Raw genomic sequence first — 19,652 nt, 5'->3', positions numbered from 1 at the left:
TGGGCTCCTTAGTTGTGGCTCGAGGGCTCCTTAGTTGTGGCATGCGAACCCTTAGTTGCAGCATGCAAAATCTTAGTTGTGGCATGCATGTGGGATCTAGTTCCTGGACCAAGGAACGAACACGGGCCCCCTGCATTGGGAGTGCAGAGTCTTAACCACTGCACCACGAGGGAAGTCCCGATTCTTTCATTTTATTTACCAGTTTTCAAGATAATAATTGGTTTGCTATCATCCCCTGAAAGTGACCAATTAGGTTGTTTATATAGATAGATAGATACAGATATATTTATATTTTGATGGGGTTCATATTTGATGGGGTTCAATCTACTGCAATTATTAATCCTTATTGAAGTTCAGATTGTCCCATCTTTAGTTAATGGGAACCTCTTCAAATCAGCTTCTTTTCTCTCTGAAATAGCAAGAAGTTCAAGGCTTATTTTGTACATTTCCTGCCTCAGACCTGGAATCAGCCATTTCTCCAAGAAGCACTGATTTCTTTTAGTGGGAAAAGGTATTACAATACCTTTTTCTGACAAATGAAAAAGAATTACAATCTGGACACTGGGGGTGCTCCTCCGTACTGGTTTGGCCATTGTTTCTACAATTTATTTAACTAATATGTATTTAATGTTGTTCTGTGCCAGGCATTGCTCTAAGATTTTATAAATGTTTATTTATTCTTCATAACAAACCTACTATTATCCTATTTTACAGATGAGGAAATTGAGGTACAGAGAAACTAAGTTATTTGTTTAAAGTGACATAACTAGAAAGTAGAAGAGCCAAGATTAGAATCCAGAGTCTGAGCCTTTACCCATCATGATATGCTTCCTCCCAGGTGACCTATTTTTTAGTCATATGCCTACCCCCTAGGCCAGGGGAAAGCAAAAAGACCTTGACTAGCAGATGCACTGAGACCACCCCTCCAAAAAAACATAAAGATGCTGTTACCAGAAGAAACAGGAATGAACCCTGGGAGGAAAAAAAAAGTCCACTATATCAGTTTTTTAAAAAAACACTCTGATTCAATATTATAAGCCCATTTTTATTATAGGCATTTCAAAGATTAAGCTTTGAAGAATTATATAAAATAAAATATGATGAAGAACAAGACTCTTTTACAGATGTTTGGGTCAATCAAAGTTTCATTGCAATTAAGACCAAGTAGCCAAAAAAGAGATTAACTCCCAATAGATTAAGCCTCAAAGCCACAGGAATAAACACATGAGCAAACATGAAATTTAATGTGACATAGACTGTGTATTCAGCAAAAGGAGATTTTTCTTATTAGTTATTCAACATTTTGCCCTGAGAAGGCTGAGGGCCATTGGCATGTGAATGACTTGGTCCATCCTCCTCTTCCAAAGCTATAATATCTGGAATTTCATCAGCCTCAGATGTCAAGTCTGTGATACTGAAATCAAGTACCTGTAAAAGAAGAATCTTGGATATTAAAACAAACACTAATGAAGTGAGTTGTCAAGTCCACGTAAGCTCTTAGAAACATAAATTACTGCATGTGCATGAACCTTACTTTGTCCATAACTATGCTGTCTCCAATATGTTTATTGTCTTATTTCCACAATTCACTCATATTATAAAAGCACTAAGGAAACTTCTCTTTAAAAGGAAACCAACTAGTGGTAGAACGAATTAAATGAAAGCTTTTGAAAATACAAGCTATAAAGCATTTCTGGTTATTCATCTGTCTGTCTATTATTCTCTTAAAACCAATAATACTCCTCTCTTCCATAAGTTTGATTTCCAATCCTATAAGCCCTTTGGGAAGTGTCTAGGAACTAAGGAAGCAGAAAGGTCTTTGAATAGTTGAAATAGTCGTCACAAAGCCCTAGCTCTTCTCTGCATAGGAAAGGCTTTTAGGGATAAGAAGTTCTAGTAACTGTTACTTTGCATACAATTTTGATAAGCCAAGTAATATTTCTTAACCAACAGAAGATTAGAAGCAGAAAATTAGTAAGGTATAACAAGTTATTAAAAGCTAAATCTTGATAGCAGAGGGAAAAATTAGCTAATTACCTGACAGGGGCAAAAAAATTAACAGTAACAACAACAAAAAATATCCATCGAAAAACAGATAGAAGGGAAAATGAGGAATTATTGTCTAATGGGTTTATGCTTGGGATGATAATAAAGTTCTGGAAATAGATAGTGGTGGTGGCTGCACAACACTATAAATGTACTTAATGCCACTGAACTGTATGCTTAAGAATGGCTAAAATGGTACACTTGATGGTATGTATATTTTACCACAATTTTTAAAAATAGTTAAAAAACAAAACAAAACTTGAAGTGAGAATCTTGCTTTTTATTGGGCCCCTTACCTGCCTGTGGCCATTATTGCACTTTTCCATAAGAACCCAGGTGCTCAGAGGACTGTCTGGTCTGAGGTGAAAACTTCCACTATTAATTCCTGAGCTTTCTATTTGGGGAGATCAAACTACATTCTAGATCTTCATGAATGTTCACTTTTCAAAGATTATACCCAATCTGACATCCACACCCAATCTGACATCCATAAAAGCCAACATTGCTTATATAAATTGATTCAGGGCATTAGCCAGGCAAGTCAATTATTGCAATTTTAGTCTTTTTAAGTTAAAAGATGTACCTTGCTTAGCTCTCTGTTCTGATCTATTTTTATTAAATGTGTATTTTAACATCCATTATCACTCTGTTTTTAATAAATGTAAAATAGAACGGGAAGCTACAACACAAGAAGATATAGAGAGAGGGATTTTCTGGACCCCAAATAAGGAAGCAAGCAGCAGTTCTCTCCTATCAGTGGCTAGATTGCTAGAATGGAAAAAATAAGCACTTTGACATCAGTAAGACATTGGACTAAATCCCCACTCTTCCACTTACCTCTTTTCAACCTCAGTTTCCTCACCTGTCAAGTGAGGAAAATACCAAATTGATTGCACTGCAAGTGAGGAGTAAAGATAGTATATGCCTAGCTTGTAAAAGGTGCTCAATAAATAGCAGCTTTCATTCTCTTCAGTTTCTTAAATACCACCCTCTCACACACACAAACCTCCAAAGTCACCTATAGATCAGGTAACTACTGGCCTAAAGTAGAGTTCTTTGCAGAAGATTGGAGATTCCACACTTAGGATTTAGGAAAAAAGCCTCACCACCACCAAAAAAAGTAGCTCTAGTCCTTGAGATGATTTAGGAGAGCCATATGAATAATTCATCTTCCATATATCCAGAATGAATCAGAGTATATAATTTTCATTATTCGGGACCATCACCAAAACCTATTTGGGGGGCTGGGAAGGAAATAGGGGAGAGTGGAGCAGCTAAGAAGTAGCCACAAGTAGTCTATCAAGTTTCCATGGTGAGTTTAATTTTAAATGTAGTGATTGTGCCCGATCATCTTCATAGGGTTTTTAGAAATGTGGCACAAGAGAAATCACTTCACAGATTTATAAGATAAATTCCTTTCCCATTGACATAAACAACAATACTTTGGACCATCAAAGAAAGAGTGTAAGGAGTCTCTTGCTGAGAATGCCCATCAGGCATTCTGAGGCCAAACTCAGAATCACATGCTTGTTGAGATAACCATAGTCCCTCCCTGAAAGGACATTCTTTTCAAGAAAACCAAGTGACCATGCCAGGGTTCCAGGGAGTTGCATAATTTTTGCAGGTTGTTCACCATACAACCATAAGGGGGCACCACTCATTCATAAACTTCACTGATTCCTGTATTTATTATGACAATATTCCAGAAGGTGGCACTACAAGGGTTGAGGATAAGGTGCCATTTTCTAATTTGCATAAAACTCCTAGAAGAAAACATAGGCAATACACACTCCTTGGCATTAGTCTCAGTAATATATATATATTTTTTATCTGTCTCCTCAGGCAAGGACAACAAAAGCAAAAATAAACAAATGGGACCAAATCAAACTAAAAAGCTTCTGCACAGTGAAGGAAACCTTCAACAAAATGAAAAGGCAACCTGCTGAATGGGAGAAGATACTTACAAATGATATGTCCCATAAGGGGTTAATATCCAAAATATAGGAAAAACTCATACAGTAACTCAATATCAAAAAGCCAAACAATCCAATTAAGAAATGGGCAGAGGCCCTGAATTGGCATTTTCCCAAAGACATACAGATGGCGAACAGGCATAGGAAAAAGTGCTCAACATCATTAACCATCAGAGAAATGCAAATCAAAACCACAATGAGAGGGCTTCCCTGCTGGTGCAGTGGTTAAGAATCTGCCTGTCAATGCAGGGGACACGGGTTCGAACCCTGGTCCAGGAAGATCCCACATGCCGCGGAGCAACTAAGCCCGTGCGCCACAACTACTGAGCCTGTGCTCTAGAGCCCAGGAACCACAACTACTGAGCCAGCGTGCCACAACTACTGAAGCCCGCACGCCTAGAGCCTGTGATCTGCAACAAGAGAAGCCACCACAATGAGAAGCCTGCGCACCACAAGGGGAAGAGTAGCCCCCTCTCGCTGCAATTAGAGAAAGCCCACTGGCAGCAACGAAGGCCCAGTGCAGCCAAAAATAAAATAAATTAAAAAGAAATAAATTTATTAAAAAAAAAACACAATGAGGTATCACCTCACACCTGTCAGAATGGTTATCATCAAAAAGACAAAAAATAACAAGTGTTGGCAAGGATGTGAAGAAAAGGGACCCTTCATGCCCTGTTGAAGAGAATATAAACTGGTGCAGCCACTATGGAAAACAGTATGGAGGTTACTCAAAAAATTAACAATTAGTGACTCTCCTCATGGTGCAATGGTTAAGACTTCTTGCTCCCAATGCACAGGCCAGGTTCGATCCCTAGTCAGGGAACTAGATCCTACATGCCACAACTAAAAAGATCCCACATGCTGCAAGGAAGATCCCGCCTGCTGCAACTAAGACCCAACATGGCCAAATAAATAAATATATATATATATTTTAAATTAACAATTGAACTACCATACATCCTGAAATTCCACCTCTGGGTATTTATCTGAATAAAATGAAAATATATATGCACCCCAATGTTCATAGCAGCATTATTTACAATAGCCAAGATATGGAAGCGACCTAAGTGCCCATCAACAGATGAATGGATAGACACACACTCACACAATGGAATATTAGCCATAAAAAAAAAGTATGAAATCTTGCCATCTGCAACAACATGGATAGACCTGGAGGGTATTATGCTCAGTGAAGTAAGTCAGACAGAGAAAGACAAATACTGTATGATATCACCTATATGTGGAATCTATAAAATAAATGAACAAATGTAACAAAACAGAAACAGGCTCACAGATAAAGAGAACAAACTAGTGGTTGCCAGAGGAGAGAGGGATGAAGGGGATTAAGAGGTACAAACTAGCAGTTATAAAATAAATAACTCACAGGGATATAATGTACATCACAGGGAATATAGTCAATGTTTTATAATAACTTTGTATGGTGTGTAATGTACAAAAACATCGAATCACTATGTTGTACACCTGAAACTAATATTGTAAACTATACTTCAATACAAAATTTTTTAAATTAAGCTAAATTAGAGTAGGTCTTTCTAAAATGACATTTTATGGAGTCTACACCAAGGGTCTTGTTAAATTTTGTTTTTATTATTATTATTTTTTGGCCACATCGCATGGTTTGTGGGATCTTAGCTCCCCGACCAGGCTCAGCAGTGAAAGTGCAGAGTCCTAACCACTGGACCACCAGGGAATTCCCAAGGGTCTTGTTAATTAAAGTAAATTAAGAGTAGCTCCTTTTTTTTAATTTATTAATTAATTTACTTATTTTGGTTGCGTCAGGTCTTAGTTGTGGCAGGCGGGCTCCTTAGTTGCAGCACGTGGGCTCCTTAGTTGCAGCATGTGGGATCCTTAGTTGCGGCATGCGAGTTGTGGCGTGCATGTGGGATCTAGTTCTCTGGCCAGGGATCAAACCCAGGCCCCCTGCCTTGGGAGTGCAGAGTCTTAACCACTGTGGCACCAGGGAAGTTGTGCAGCTCTTTTTAAAGTAAGACATTTTATGGAGCCCACACCAGATTTCTTGTTTGGAAAGAGTAGGACTGTTGGTAACCCTAGCCCTATATTTGTTTCAGATTAAAATCATTTGTTTCCTGTTTCCTTCATTTCTGAAAGTATGGTCGTTGGACCACCTGCATTAGAATCACCTAGGATGTCTTTTTTTTGTTTGTTTAAGCGATGCTTTTTTAAAGTGCAGATGCCTGGTACTACCTCCAGACCTACCAACCAGATTCTGTAGGGGTGGAACCCAGGAACCTGCATTTCATCAGTGTCCCCAGTTGATAAGCCCTGGCATAGACAAAGAGGGCAGAGGAAGGCTCACTGACAGACGGCATGGTTTTATCCATGCTGAGAGCTCACTAGGGCCATTTCATACAAGGGAGTCAGTCTGATAGATATATTAGCTACCTCCTTACTGAGTTGTCCTGTGCTCTAACCTGAGTAGAGTAGACAACGAAAAGGGAAAAGTGCTTGATTCATACTATTCAACATCTACTCCTATTAATGCTAAGTTATAATTTAAATGGTTGGCTAGAAAAAAATAAAGAAAAAAAATGGTCGGCTAGAATCAAAAAGTCAGATAACAGGTGTAGGTGAGGATATGGAGAAATCAAAACCCTCATGTACTACTGGTGGGAAAGTAAGATGGTGCAGCCACTTTGGAAAACAGTCTGGCAGTTCCTCAAACAATTAAACATAGAGTGACCATATGACCCACTAGTAATTCTACTCCTAGGTATATACCCAAGAGAAATGAAAAGATAATTTACATGGCAACCATTTCTTCATCACTGACATTTACACAAAAGCACCATTTAAACTATTCATTACTCTTGTAAAATATCAATTAACAACTCTATCTACTACCTTCCTCACTTTCTTAAATTCTAGAAAACATTTTTTTCAGTGTTAGCCAAAAAACATAGATATTATGATATGGCTCTCTCAAACAGCACTTTCATAAAATCTGTACCAAGCTAAACAAACTAGGTCTATTCTACAACAAGACGAGGCTCCTCTGTGAGACTTAAAACCTTTCATTATATTATATCCCATGTCTCTCTAATCTGTAGGCCCAGTTTAAGCAAGTTAAGCATGGAGGAGAAATCCCAGGCAATTGTCTCCCCTCCCCCAAACATTGTGCTTTCACACTGCCACCCTATCATTTCACTTAGCCACCTTCCTCACAATCTTTTTTTTTTTTTTTTTTTTTTTTGCGGTACGCGGGCCTGTCACTGTTGTGGCCTCTCCCGTTGCGGAGCACGGGCTCCGGACGTGCAGGCTCAGCGGCCATGGCTTACGGGCCTAGCCGCTCCGTGGCATGTGGGATCTTCCCGGACTGGGGCACGAACCCATGTCCCCTGCATCGGCAGGCGGACCCTCAACCACTGCGCCACCAGGGAAACCCCCTGACAATCTTAACTAAAGATGCGTTGTGTTAATCAGCAATCTCACCTGTCAAATTCAACAGGGCCATGGGCTGCCTGCCTCTTACTACCTTATCATCAATTGAGGGTGTGATATTCCTAGTCTGCCTTTTCCACTTGAGCACCCGGCCTCTGCTCAGCAACCCCTGGATAGTGAACAAGAAGGCCTCAACCACACCAGCCCTAAAAATATGACCTGAACCTATCCCAGTAAGGGTCCAGTTGACACAATTTCTTCTAGCAATCGGTAACTTCTCAAACATCAGGGAATGGCATCAGAATCTCAAAAGGTAAGCAAGGGGAACAGGAAAGATACCAATAAAACATCTTTCTTTGGCCTAAGTTGACCTCAAGCCTGATATGACTTCTTATTCTTCTCCTTCTCTGCGAATAGTCCAATGCTACTTCCTTTCCAGTTTCTCCATTTTTCAGATGAAGTAGGCTGCTACAGGATAGCCCGGGAACTTAGACATCCAACAGTGGAATTATCCAGCATCTTTTCCTTACTAAATAGCAACTGTGAAAATATGATAGGATATCCTACATTATAGAATACCTGTTGGGAAGGTGGACACTTACAGCATGAATGTATTGCCCTTTGAGATACAAGCAACAAATACCTTGGTTTATAAGGCAGGGACCTCTCACAAGACCATCACCCATGCAGGCCTCTGTGCTACATCACTCCTGGAGCTGGATCAGGACTGAGGCCCAGCTGGCCCAGTCTCCAGTCCACGAGAGCCCAGGAAGGTCAGGCTGGCAAGAGCCCTCCTTTCTATCCCCCACCTGCTCCCCCAGGCATCATTTAGATGCCATTTCTTAGATTTGTGCACAAATATCTATCCTTCTTATTCCTCCTTCCCTCACCAGTCAACTCCATGAGCTAAACGATACTCTAAAAGGGATATCTCAGGTAAACCAAATTTTAGTTTTTCCTGTTTCACTTCATTATTCCTTCAATATCTATCATGCCTTATCAAAGTAGATATATTTTCCCAATCATGATCTGATATTATATACTCACTACTCACTCTGAAACTGGCCAGTTAAAGACACTAAGTGTCACTGTCCCACAGGAGGTATCCTCATGACTAGTGCAAAATAGAAAGACACCCCATCCTCAAACACTTCACTTCCATCTGTTGAAAAACATCACTAATTTTACTTTACAGATGATAAAACTAAGGCTAAGACATTAACGGCTAATATACCATGTTCCTTTTTTTGCCCAGAACTAATTAGAAAGTTCACATTATAATTACATGCAAAGGAAAGAAGTAGGCTTGAACACTCAGGCACACTATGCCAGGCTTCACGTAGCCAAATATTCAAGAACCTGCCATAATTATAGACTGTGCTAGGCTTAGTCAGCTTTTTTCCCCTCTGAATAATTGTCCTCTTTGGGAAAAAGTTTGTTAAACTAAAACGGCCAGTTTATGCAACAATAAAGCGAGGACACCACAAATTTTGAGACATGTTGACAACAAAATGAAATGCGTGTAGGCACAAACTTAAAACACAAAGTCAGACAGACAAAACCAAGGGCAGTGGTATTCTTCTAGAAACTAAGAGAAGTCTCTTTATATTCTGTCTTGCTCATGAAGAACAGCCTTGAGAACAGTCTCTTTTTCATAAGCAATTCAGTAGGTACTATAACTCTTATGAAGGGGAAACACAAAGGTTTCTGTTCAGTATAAGAAAGTCTGTGTACAGCTGTAGTATATAAATTTTCCAACCATTTAGAATCAACCACAAAATACCAGTCTTGAAGTTTTGAGGCAAATGACAGCAGGATCACATCCAATTTGGACTAATAAAAAAAAAAATTTTTTTTAAGAGGTATAGTCTCTAGAAAAACCAGTCACTAGGGATGGGCAGGCCAGTGCATGGATTGGTTCCACCCTGGAAGCCCATAAATCGTGACAGTCCACTGTCCCAGAAACCAGAGGTTCCTTAGCTTCAAGTATCTCAGGGAGTCCCTCCAACTGAGTTCACATGTTTACTGATTCCTGGAGTTACCTCAAGGGGAAAAAATTTAGTTCTCTAACTTAGTAAGCTTTGATAAGTTTATTCACACAAGTCCTTGTAAAGTTATACGCTGCTTCCTTGTTTTCATGGGGAGACAGGGGTGAAGCAGGGTAGAAAGAGGAGACAAATTTGACTTAGACTTCAGTTCTGCTGAAGGGCAGGACAGGCAGAAGCATGTAGCTCTATTTCACAAGTTCTAAGACTGTCTTTTTTGAAAAGGTTTGGCATACTGCAGCTTTGTCATGAGGAGATCCATATCTCCTAAATAATTAACCCACACTGAGGGGATTAGAAGTCTGGACACCCTAGGTAGGAGGTAGGAAGAACCCTTTTCTACAGGGGGCCCAAAGTCTTTTTTTTCTAATTATTCTCATGTGGTCTTCTAAAGGCATCTCACCCACAACTAAGGTTAGTGATTTCTCCCAATGTGACAACATGGTACCTTAAGTCCAGCTGAGACTGGACACTGAACAATCTCATTCCTTACACGTTAGATGGCCCCTTGGCAAGAAATACTGCTATCTTTACATGAGACTGCTGCAAAGAGTCACTGCTTCCTCTCAGCTCTGATTTCTTTTCAATAAGGCAGTCAGTCATAAGTGGCTCCTTCTGCTAGTTTAAAAACCTGTTCTCAGGGGTCCAGTAAATGGGCAAATGAAAGGAACCACCACCACCTAAAAAAATTCTTATAGGAACATTAGATTTTAATTTGTTTAAAACCTGTTATCAAACATTCCATTTTTAACATTAGTCTTCCAATGTTATTACAAATTCCCCAACAGCCCATTTGAATTCATGTGTATTAATAAATAACCCTGTCATGCAGGCAAAGCAGTTCCAAGAAAGCCACACTAAAAGCACATGTAACACACAGCATAAAACTGATCTATTCTGCAGTGAATTTTATTGAATTCAAAGGGGGCATTCCTTTATGAAAAATAAAAAACTCGGTGCACAAGCATGCGTTGTGAGACAAACCAGTACTGTGGCCTGCTCAGACCAAACCAGAGCAGACACCAGTTCATACAACAGCCCACATGAAGGTGTTTTTATTCAATACAAACAGACAGCAACAGTGGCAACAGAATGAGGCCATAAATGCACTGGAACATCTTGTGAGTTCTGGATAGGCTCTGAACAGTCTATCATTCTTTTCCTTCCAGCCAAGTAAACAACATAACTCATCCGTTAAAGTGGAAACTTTAAAGCTCTTAATCCAGTTGGCAATGACTACAATAGAGGACCTTTTTTTCTGATAGCTGCTTCCCCACTTCAGAGTTGTCTAGCAGGTTTCAACGTAAGAGGAGGTGTCATCTGGCTGGCTGCCCTGTGCATTGCTAACAGGGACAGGTTTAATATGTTTTGCGCTCAGGCTGCCGGGCCTCCTGGCTGTACCTTGGGCCTGAGCATGCTGAGACTCAGCCACCTGAGGATAAAAGGGACCTACCAGCCAGTTGAGGGGTGTGTTGTTAACAAGATAATCCATCACATCATCTAAAGACTCCTTCATTTTCTGCAGCTGCCCCTTGCTGGAAGCGAGGAGGCCGTCAGACACTTCCTTAAAGGAGGCAACGTTGCGAAACACTGAGTAGATGTCACCAGCCATCACCCCCAAATGGTTGGCCTGATCTTGGATGTTCTGTGGTAACCCTTGGATGTTGGACAGGAGGGTGTGGCACGTGGTCTGGAGCTGCTGAGTCAGGTTTCGGGCAATAGCAAGAGTACGTGACTCTATGTGCTGAAAGTAAGACAAGTTTAAGAATTAGCAGTGGATCCAACAGTCCTATGCATGAATTAGTTCACTTACAGTCAGCTGGTTATACATCCACCACACATGTGGATTCTTTTAACTTTTTAAAATCCTCGTAACAACCCTGAGTGAAGCAGTATTATTTCACATTTCATAAACATGAACGTAAGCTTAGAGTTGAAATAACATGCCCCAGTTAACAGCTGGAGTGTGGATTTGAACTAGTGCCTGAGTCTTCAAAGTTCATGGTCTTAAGCTGAAGAAACCTAACAGGGGAGACCGGACAGAAGGAAAATACACTCCATATTAGTAGGGCAACTTAGATATTCTCTCCTCAAGTGAGATATGATATGAACAAACAGTTAATATTGATTTCAAGGGCAAATGCATACTAGCTTTTGGAATGCAAAGGACCACGTTCTAGGGCTACAATATGCTATTTCTTCTGTCTGGAACATTCGTCCCCTTATTGCCTTTTCACCTAGTTTATTCACCCCTTAGGTCTCAGCTTACCACTCATCTCTTAAAGCAAACCATCTGACTCACCCATCCTCACTCCAAGGTTGAGTTAGTACCCCTCCTATGTAGTATTCTCATAGCAACTATATTTATGCTATCAAAAAACCACTATGACAGTAAAGATGCCTGTATTCACTTAGTCTGTAGCCATTGTAAGGGCAATGCTCGTGTTTCTCAATTAGTTGTACCCTGATAGGGACAATATGCCTATCTGTAAATTGTTAGATAAAGTTGCACATTTTTGCTTTTCGGTCACATAACAGGCAACCTATGTACACTGTATTGTTCAAACTTTTTTTTTTTTGCGGTACGCGGGCCTCTCACTGTTGTGGCCTTTCCCGTTGAGGAGCACAGGCTCCGGAAGCGCAGGCTCAGCGGCCATGGCTCATGGGCCCAGCCGCTCTGCGGCATGTGGGATCTTCCCAGACCGGGGCACGAACCTGTGTCCCCTGCATCGGCAGGCGGACTCTCAACCACTGCGCCACCAGGGAAGCCCTATTCAAACTTTTGATAGAGTATTCTAAGAGGAATAATAAGAAACTTATTACTAAGTTTCTAATGAGAAGTTCTTAATAGTAAGAACTTCTTCAGAAGCTGTAGTGGATGACTCTGTCCCAGTTGTCTCACCTCAGCACAGTGGGATTCATCTGTATCGTCATAGCCGACACTTCTCTTCCACTCCAGCCAGGACAGATAGAGCTTATCCTGAGCACCTTGAATTTTCTGGTTGGCATTATGCACATTCTTCCTGGCAAATTCAATCTAGAACACGTTGAAAGAAGACAAAGGAACAAACTAGTCAGACATTCTTGTTAGCCTGTTCTCAGATCCATGATGTAAATCAGCCAACATCAACTCTTACAGAAATTCTTGGTTTTTAAGGAGACCTATCCCTGATAGCATTGTTATCTGTTATCAATATGTGTAAGTCAACCAAGCAGTCATAGTACTTATTGCCTCTTATTTAATTATTAAACCACTGTCTCCCATTTACCTCCAGTTTAACACAGGCAAGGCAACTGAAATTTAATACGTGTAAAATATAAAATTACAAAAGAGAAAGGAACTCGAACTTCCTCTTCCCTGTTGCCAGCCACCTACTTCCCCTTCCAAGAATAAACTGGTTTCTAAAGGCCATACAATACATACTGTTCCGTAACTTGGCAATCCTTAACGGCTACACAGTGGTCTTTTGTGATGTATCAATGTAATCTGTCCCCTATTAGTTGATGTGCATTATTTATACTCTCTTGCAACTCTGAACAAATATACTTATCTGTAAGATAGGTTTCTAGAAGGAAAGCTGCTCCAGGCATAGGTGTGTCTGTAACTTTCCTATAAGAGCCCCTTGAATCCTCTGGAAGTGCAAAAACAAGTACTGCTCTTTCTCTACACCTTCGCCCACTGCATCTAACTTTGCCAGTGCCATTGGACAAAACCAGAATCAGTAATTTGACCCCTCAGAGTAAGATTAACGCCACTTCATATATTGATATTTCAGCTATTTATACTTTCTTTTTTCTGCAAGTTTTCTGTATACTCTTTGCCCATTTTTCTATTGGATTGTTCATAAGGTAAGATTAAAATTCTTGGATTTCATGATATGTTTACTCCCAGTCCTCGAGATAAATGAACTCACTTCAGATACCTTTAAAGGAAGTTGTACTCACCAGGTTGACAGTGGAATGGAGCTGAGAAATGGTCTCTTGGCTTCTTTGCTTAGCTTCTTTAACCCTGCTGAGGGCCTGCTGGTAGGCCCATGAGCGGAGTTTGGTGGACAGGGATCCCAGTCTGATATAATAACTTGGCTTCTGAACAGGATCAAATCCTTCCACTTTTTTGGCTTCTTTTTCTGAAGTTACATAGAAGTGACCAAAAAAAAAAAAAAAAAAAAAAGTCCAGGATCACAGCTCTAAGTGACAAGGCTTGGACTCTAACCTGGATCTTGACTTTGTTGATTCCACTCACCCATCTAGCAATCATGGACCCCTATTCCCAAGATGCCTTATGTCTGCTGCTGGGCTTAGCAGCCCAGAACACATCCCTATATGTGACACATGTCACCTACACAGGTCTCTTCCCACTAGAGCTTCTTACCTGGCACATAGTGAGCACTAAATCTTTAATGATTCTATACAGCAGCCCATTAAGGACAATCCATTTATAGAAAGTATTTCTCTAGGCTAATTTATCCGGAAGTTTCAAGACTTACTACGTACAACTCAGTGTGAAACTTAAGAGTGCCTTAATGGCTTCCCCGGTGGCACAGTGGTTGAGAGTCCGCCTGCCAATGCAGGGGACACGGGTTCAAGCCCTGGTCCGGGAAGATCCCACATGCCGCGGAGCAACTAAGCTCGTGTGCCACAACTACTGAGCCTGTGCTCTAGAGCCCATGAGCCGCAACGACTGAGCCCGCGTGCCGCAACTACTGAAGCCTGCGCGCCTAGAGCCCGTGCTCCACAATGAGAAGCCACTGCAATGAGAAGCCTGCACACCGCAATGAAGAGTAGCCCCCGCTCGCCGCAACTAGATAAAGCCCGCGTGCAACAACGAAGACCCAACACAGCCAAAAATAAATAAATAAATGAAATTTTTTAAAAAAAAAGAGTGCCTTAAGAAGGAAAACTATAGGGACAGAAAGGTTAGTGGTTGCTCAGACAGTGGGGGTGGTGGGGGGATGGAGACTGCCAACAGGCATGAAGGATCTTTTATCTTTGGGGGTGATAGAAATTCTATAACTAGATTGTGATGGTTGTGTAACTGTAAATTTAGAATGAAAAAAGGTGAATTTTTTTGGTATATAAAAGTATATCTCAGTAAAGCTGTTTAGAAAGACTGCTTTAAGATATACAACATTGGGAGTTCCCTGGTGGCCTAGTGGTTAGGATTCTGGGCTTCTACTGCCATGGCCCGGGCTCAATCCCTGGTCGGGGAACTGAGATCCCACAAGCTGCATGGCACAGACCAAAAAAAAAAAAGTAAAACATTATTTCAAGAAAAAAATCCAATTACCTAGTTCATCCTTGGTGAGAGGGAGGTACTGGTCTACCAGCAGCTCTGATTTGGTGAGCGCATTTTCTACTCCACTGCTCACCAGCTGCATCATCCGACTTCCTAGGACTATGTTAATGCCGCCACTGACCACGGATTTGGTCTTCTCCACACTGCCAGTCACTGTTCCTTTGGTCTTGTCCACCACCCCAGTGATTGTGCTGGCCACAGAATCCTTGGCCCCAGTCACAGTAGTTGTCACAGCATCTTTTGCCCCAGTCATAGCTCCTTTGGCATTGGCCACAACCTACAGGGAAAAAGGCAGATCATTTGGCTGGTGAGAAGCATAAAAACCTAGTGAAGTTCTTAACTAAGGTAGTATAGTTGAAGAGTTAAAGAATGAATCTGGCCCTTTTGCTTTCTAGTTGTAGGTCTTAGACAAGTCACTGAGAGTTGATGAGCCTCAATTTCCTTATCAGGTATAAGTACCCTACTTGCCACCACTCAAGGGTTGTTGGAGGACCAAATGAGGGAAACAGATAAAAAATTTGTCAATTTGTCAAGTTTTTTTTCTTAATTAATTAATTTATTTTTAAAATTTATTTTATTTTTGGCTGCATTGGGTCTTCGTTGCTGCACGCGGGCTTTCTCTAGTTGCGGCAAACAGGGGTTACTCTTCATTGCAGTACACGGGCTTCTCATTGCGGTGGCTTCTCTTGTTGCAGAGCACGGGCTCTAGGCACATGGGCTTCAGTAGTTGTGGCACACGAGCTCAGTAGTTGTGGCGCACGGGCTTAGCTGCTCCACAGCATGTGGGATCTTCCCGGACGAGGGCTTGAACCCATGTCCCCTGCACTGGCAGGTGGATTGTTAACCACTGTGCCACCAGGGAAGCCCAAGGTTTTTTTTATTTTTGTTTTACACTAGATGAACCTATAGTAATTAAGGCACAAGGAGTACTCTAGAGAAAATGGCATTTTCCACAATGACATGCTTATACTGAGTCCCTCATGCATGTCTATAAGTATAGGTATAGGTATCATGCACACCTGGCCCTATGCACACAGCCCCAAGCCAATACACAGGCAGAGGTGTCAGTTCTCCATCCTACTAGATGTGCTCTCAGGTACCAAGTGAGAAAAGGCTCTATTTACCACCTCTGCATTTAACCAGTACCATATGGGAATCAGTGATTTGAGAAAGCAATTTCACCTACAGAGATGAAGCCACAAATTTAATAGAGATCAGACTAAAGGTATTCCAGCCCAAAGGTGGATAGTTCACCTCTGCTTCTTAAGACAACCTGACAACAGTTCAGGAGGTAACGGAGTGATCATTACTCTTTCAAAAATTTATCCAAGGTTGAGGGAACAAACAAGTATTACCTGTTTATGGTCTGCACAGCCTGTGTTAAACAGATAAAACTTAAAAATGTCAGGTGGCAAGCCTCAGCACTCTTGTCCCAAGCTCACCTGGTTTGTTGGCTGATTCAGAATAGGCAGTTTCTCCTCAATCCTGTCTAGCCCCTTACAGGCATAGGTATTGGCAACGGCAACTAGAAGAATCACAAATGATGAAAATGTTAACAGTCTGGGTAAGAGTGAATATATATCTTGAGCCTTCATTCTTACTATTAAAAAACAGCAAAAATGTTCATTTTAATTTACCATGCAATACTTTGCCTGGTTTCTCTAGTTCAGAAAGAAGATTCTTGCCAGGTTTCTGGCAACTTTCTTCTACTGACAGGGAAATAAGGATATGGGTGTGGGAAGGGGGGTGAGCAGCAAGCAGAGGCAGTGACAGGCCAAGTAGGACGCTGGCCAAGAAGCCTCTTACTCATCAACTGTCCCCTAAGGTTAATGCCAAGAGAAGCCAGGCTTCACCTGAACCCTCATTCAGGTAACGAGGTATTACGAAAACTCTCAAAATTAGCACCTCCATGCTAGTTTAATCCCCACCTACACTTAATTCAGTAGGTGGCAGTGTACTTTGGGTTATCACCAGGAAACAGTATGCTAACAGCACCCTGGATCTCCCTAAAAGGACCCGGATTTTAGTCCAAGCTCCCCCCACCCCCCAACAACGACCAAGCCTAGAACTAGTACTATACTCATTTGGGAAGTAGCAGAGTTGGAAAACTGATCTCTAAAAGGTTTCTTATAATCCTAAAAGTCCACGACATAACCACTCGGGGGAATGATTTAAACCCTTATTCAAAAGTAGTTCATAATGTGGAGAAATTGAAAATTCCACTCCTAGGTATATACCCGAGAGAATTCAGAACATACGTGCACACAAAAACTTGGGCACAAGTGTTCACAGTAGCATTCATTATTCATAATAGGCATAAAGTAGAAGCAACCCAAACATCAACTGATGAATAGAATATGATATATCCATGCAATAGAATATTAAATTATTCCATATTAAAAAGGAATGAAATACTGATATGATGCTACAATTTGGATGAACCTTGGAAACATTATGCTAAGTGAAAACTAGCCAGTCACAAAAGACCACATATTTTATGATTCAATTTACATTACACGTCCAGGATATGCAAATCTATGAAGACAGAAAGTAGATGACTAGTTGCCTAAGGTGGGGGGGAGGGGGACGGGGAGTGACTGTGCATGAGTATAAGTGTACAATTCACTGGCATTCACAATACTGTGCATTCACAATATTGTGCAACCATTACCACTATCATTTTCAGGACTTTTTCATCACCCCAAACAGAAAGTGGTATGAGGTTTCTTTCCGGGGTGATGAAAATGTTCTAAAATTGATTATGGTGATGCCTACCCAACTCTGTGAATATACTAAAAGCCACTGAATTGTATGCTGATGTTATTTATTTATTTATTTTTAAAGCAGTTCACGTATACTGTGTAGTCCCAAGGAAGTCAGCTATTTCAGTTCACTCACTCTTTCCCCATATGATCTCACTTGCCAACAGAGAAGCATCTCCGGGGGAATTTTTTTTGTAATATCATAACATCTGCCATTGTTATGAAGCAGGCCTTCTGTAACAATGAGGGTCACCTGGCAGTTTCTCGAGAAAGGCAGCATGTGTCTCAGGAAAGGCTGAGGATTCCTGATGCGTGCTTAAGGCATAACACTGGCATTCACCATATTCAAGCCAGCTTCGGGCTCACTCCGGATGCGAACATAGGGCTAAATTTTGAGGGGGAAATCAAAACTCACTTTGTGGCTCTAGCTTTTGGATGATTGGCAGAGCACTTGTCACGGCCACCGAGGTGATGGTCTTCACGCCCTTCTCTGCCATCTCACACACAGACTTCAAGCAGGGATACTGATCCTTCGTATTGATGTAAGCCGAGGAAACGAGGTCATATGTGGAGCTCACCAAGGGTAGGTTGGCCACCCTTGTCACCACACTCTGCAACCAAAAAGGAGGGAGGGCTTAACTTCCAAAACACACTGGGGAGGGAAAGGAATCAAAAAACTGCTATTTATAAATCATACCAGCTGTGGTTCAACTGCAACAGATGCCATTTTTCTTCTGGAGAAAGAAGAAATCTGCAGAAGAGAAACTTGGTTCAGGACACTGTAATAAGACTCCCAGATTCATTCTCCAACCGAAGCAAATGCTAATTTCAAGGAGAGCAAAATTCAAGATCAAGTTTAGTCTGCATTTCTTCCCACCCTCTGGCTCTCAGAGCTCTCCTCTGGGCAAACTGAAAGAAGGTTTTTAAAGCTCACGTGTAAAAGTCACCCACTTAAAATGTTCAATGTTTTCCCCACCAGAACATTAGAGATGCCTTTTGAAGATAAATATCTGTCCACAAAAATGCTAACCAAGTTAAAATCCATGGTCAAACTAAAGAGATATTCCAAGTAGGAGACATCTTGTACAGTCAGGACGATCAAGATGGAGCACTTTGGTGGGGGGCGGTGGTTACTCCTTCCTTGTCAAAGAACTGAAACTAGTTCAGGGGACACTAAACACACGAGAAAGGAGGTGCTCCGCGGAAATGAGAAACTTTTCCGGACGCTTTAAAATGTTAATTTAGTGTCCCCAATGACCCACAGACACACAAAACAGCCTCACTGCTAAGCAGCAGAACTGGAAAGTTAAAAACCCACGACTTCGGAGCCAATCAGTTCACCCCCCGGCCAAGGGTCCCACTTTTACAAGAAATTAAAACCACGCTAAAGGCGGAAATCAGACGCCAGCATCAATAGCCCGTCTGTCACTGCGTACCCCACAAAATTCTGTTTTAAGACGATTTTCTCACGCGTTTCCTTTTAAATAATGTCTTTTCGGGACGACTGGAAACCGTTACCCGCAACCAAGCCAAGAAGCTACAACCGCACTAAGGCAGCGGGCAGAAAAGCAGCCTGAATCAAGGAACAAAAGCGAGGTTTGAAAGCGCAAGCCCAGGAGACATCCCCTTCCCAGCCGGGGCCCGGAAACCGCCACGAGGCCGCCAGCGTCCAGCCTGGAGCCCGCGGGGGGCCGAGCCGCGAGGGACCGGGACCTCAGAGGTGGCGCGTACCTACCAGCCGGCAGCAGCCCAGAGACGTGGGTCCAGCGGGTCCGCGCGGCGTTCACAAAGCCCGGCCCGCGGGCGCCGGGCTATATACCACGCCCCGCCCCGCCCCCGCGCCACGTGACCGGGGGCTCCCGGACACCCTACCCACAGAGGGCGGGCCGAGTCCCGCCACCTTCCCCCACCGCAGGGCCGCCTCCAGGGGTGGGGGCCCCTTTCGGGGTGGGCGTGGCGGGGGGGGGCCCTGCCTGGGTCAGGGGTGCTGGGGTTCCTCGGGCAAAAATATGGCCGGCGCCCATGCTGGGTTTGTAGTTTTGCAAAAGGCAGTGGAGAAGTCGCTCGGACAGACGAACAATAACTAACCTGTTGATTTCCACCAGTTCTC

The 19,652-nt window shown here is 42.1% G+C and overlaps 1 protein-coding gene across 4 annotated transcripts; it reads right to left on the bottom strand.

Moving 5' to 3' along the window:
• Window positions 1-1,024: 1,024 nt before the first annotated feature.
• Window positions 1,025-19,343, bottom strand: PLIN2 (perilipin 2). Of its 4 annotated transcripts, none has more exons than XM_081237848.1 (9): window positions 19,278-19,343; window positions 18,240-18,293; window positions 17,958-18,153; window positions 16,223-16,305; window positions 14,772-15,057; window positions 13,430-13,611; window positions 12,387-12,521; window positions 10,938-11,228; window positions 1,025-1,428 (listed from the first exon to the last, which is right to left on the bottom strand). In XM_081237848.1, the coding sequence occupies exons 2-9, from the start codon at window positions 18,267-18,269 to the stop codon at window positions 1,288-1,290; spliced, it is 1,344 nt and encodes a 447-aa protein (XP_081093974.1). In that variant the 5' UTR covers window positions 18,270-18,293; window positions 19,278-19,343; the 3' UTR covers window positions 1,025-1,287. The 4 variants fall into 4 exon arrangements, with proteins under 4 accessions (XP_081093974.1, XP_081093975.1, XP_081093972.1 ...); XM_081237849.1 differs by lacking the exon at window positions 1,025-1,428 and adding an exon at window positions 7,622-7,979; XM_081237846.1 differs by lacking the exon at window positions 1,025-1,428 and having other exon boundaries at window positions 10,174-11,228.
• Window positions 19,344-19,652: the final 309 nt, after the last annotated feature.

The sequence above is a fragment of the Mesoplodon bidens genome (genome assembly GCF_964165515.1).
Source record: "Mesoplodon bidens genome assembly, chromosome: 6".
Lineage (NCBI taxonomy): Eukaryota > Metazoa > Chordata > Mammalia > Artiodactyla > Ziphiidae > Mesoplodon > Mesoplodon bidens.
This window is presented reverse-complemented; position numbering and strand designations above follow the sequence as displayed.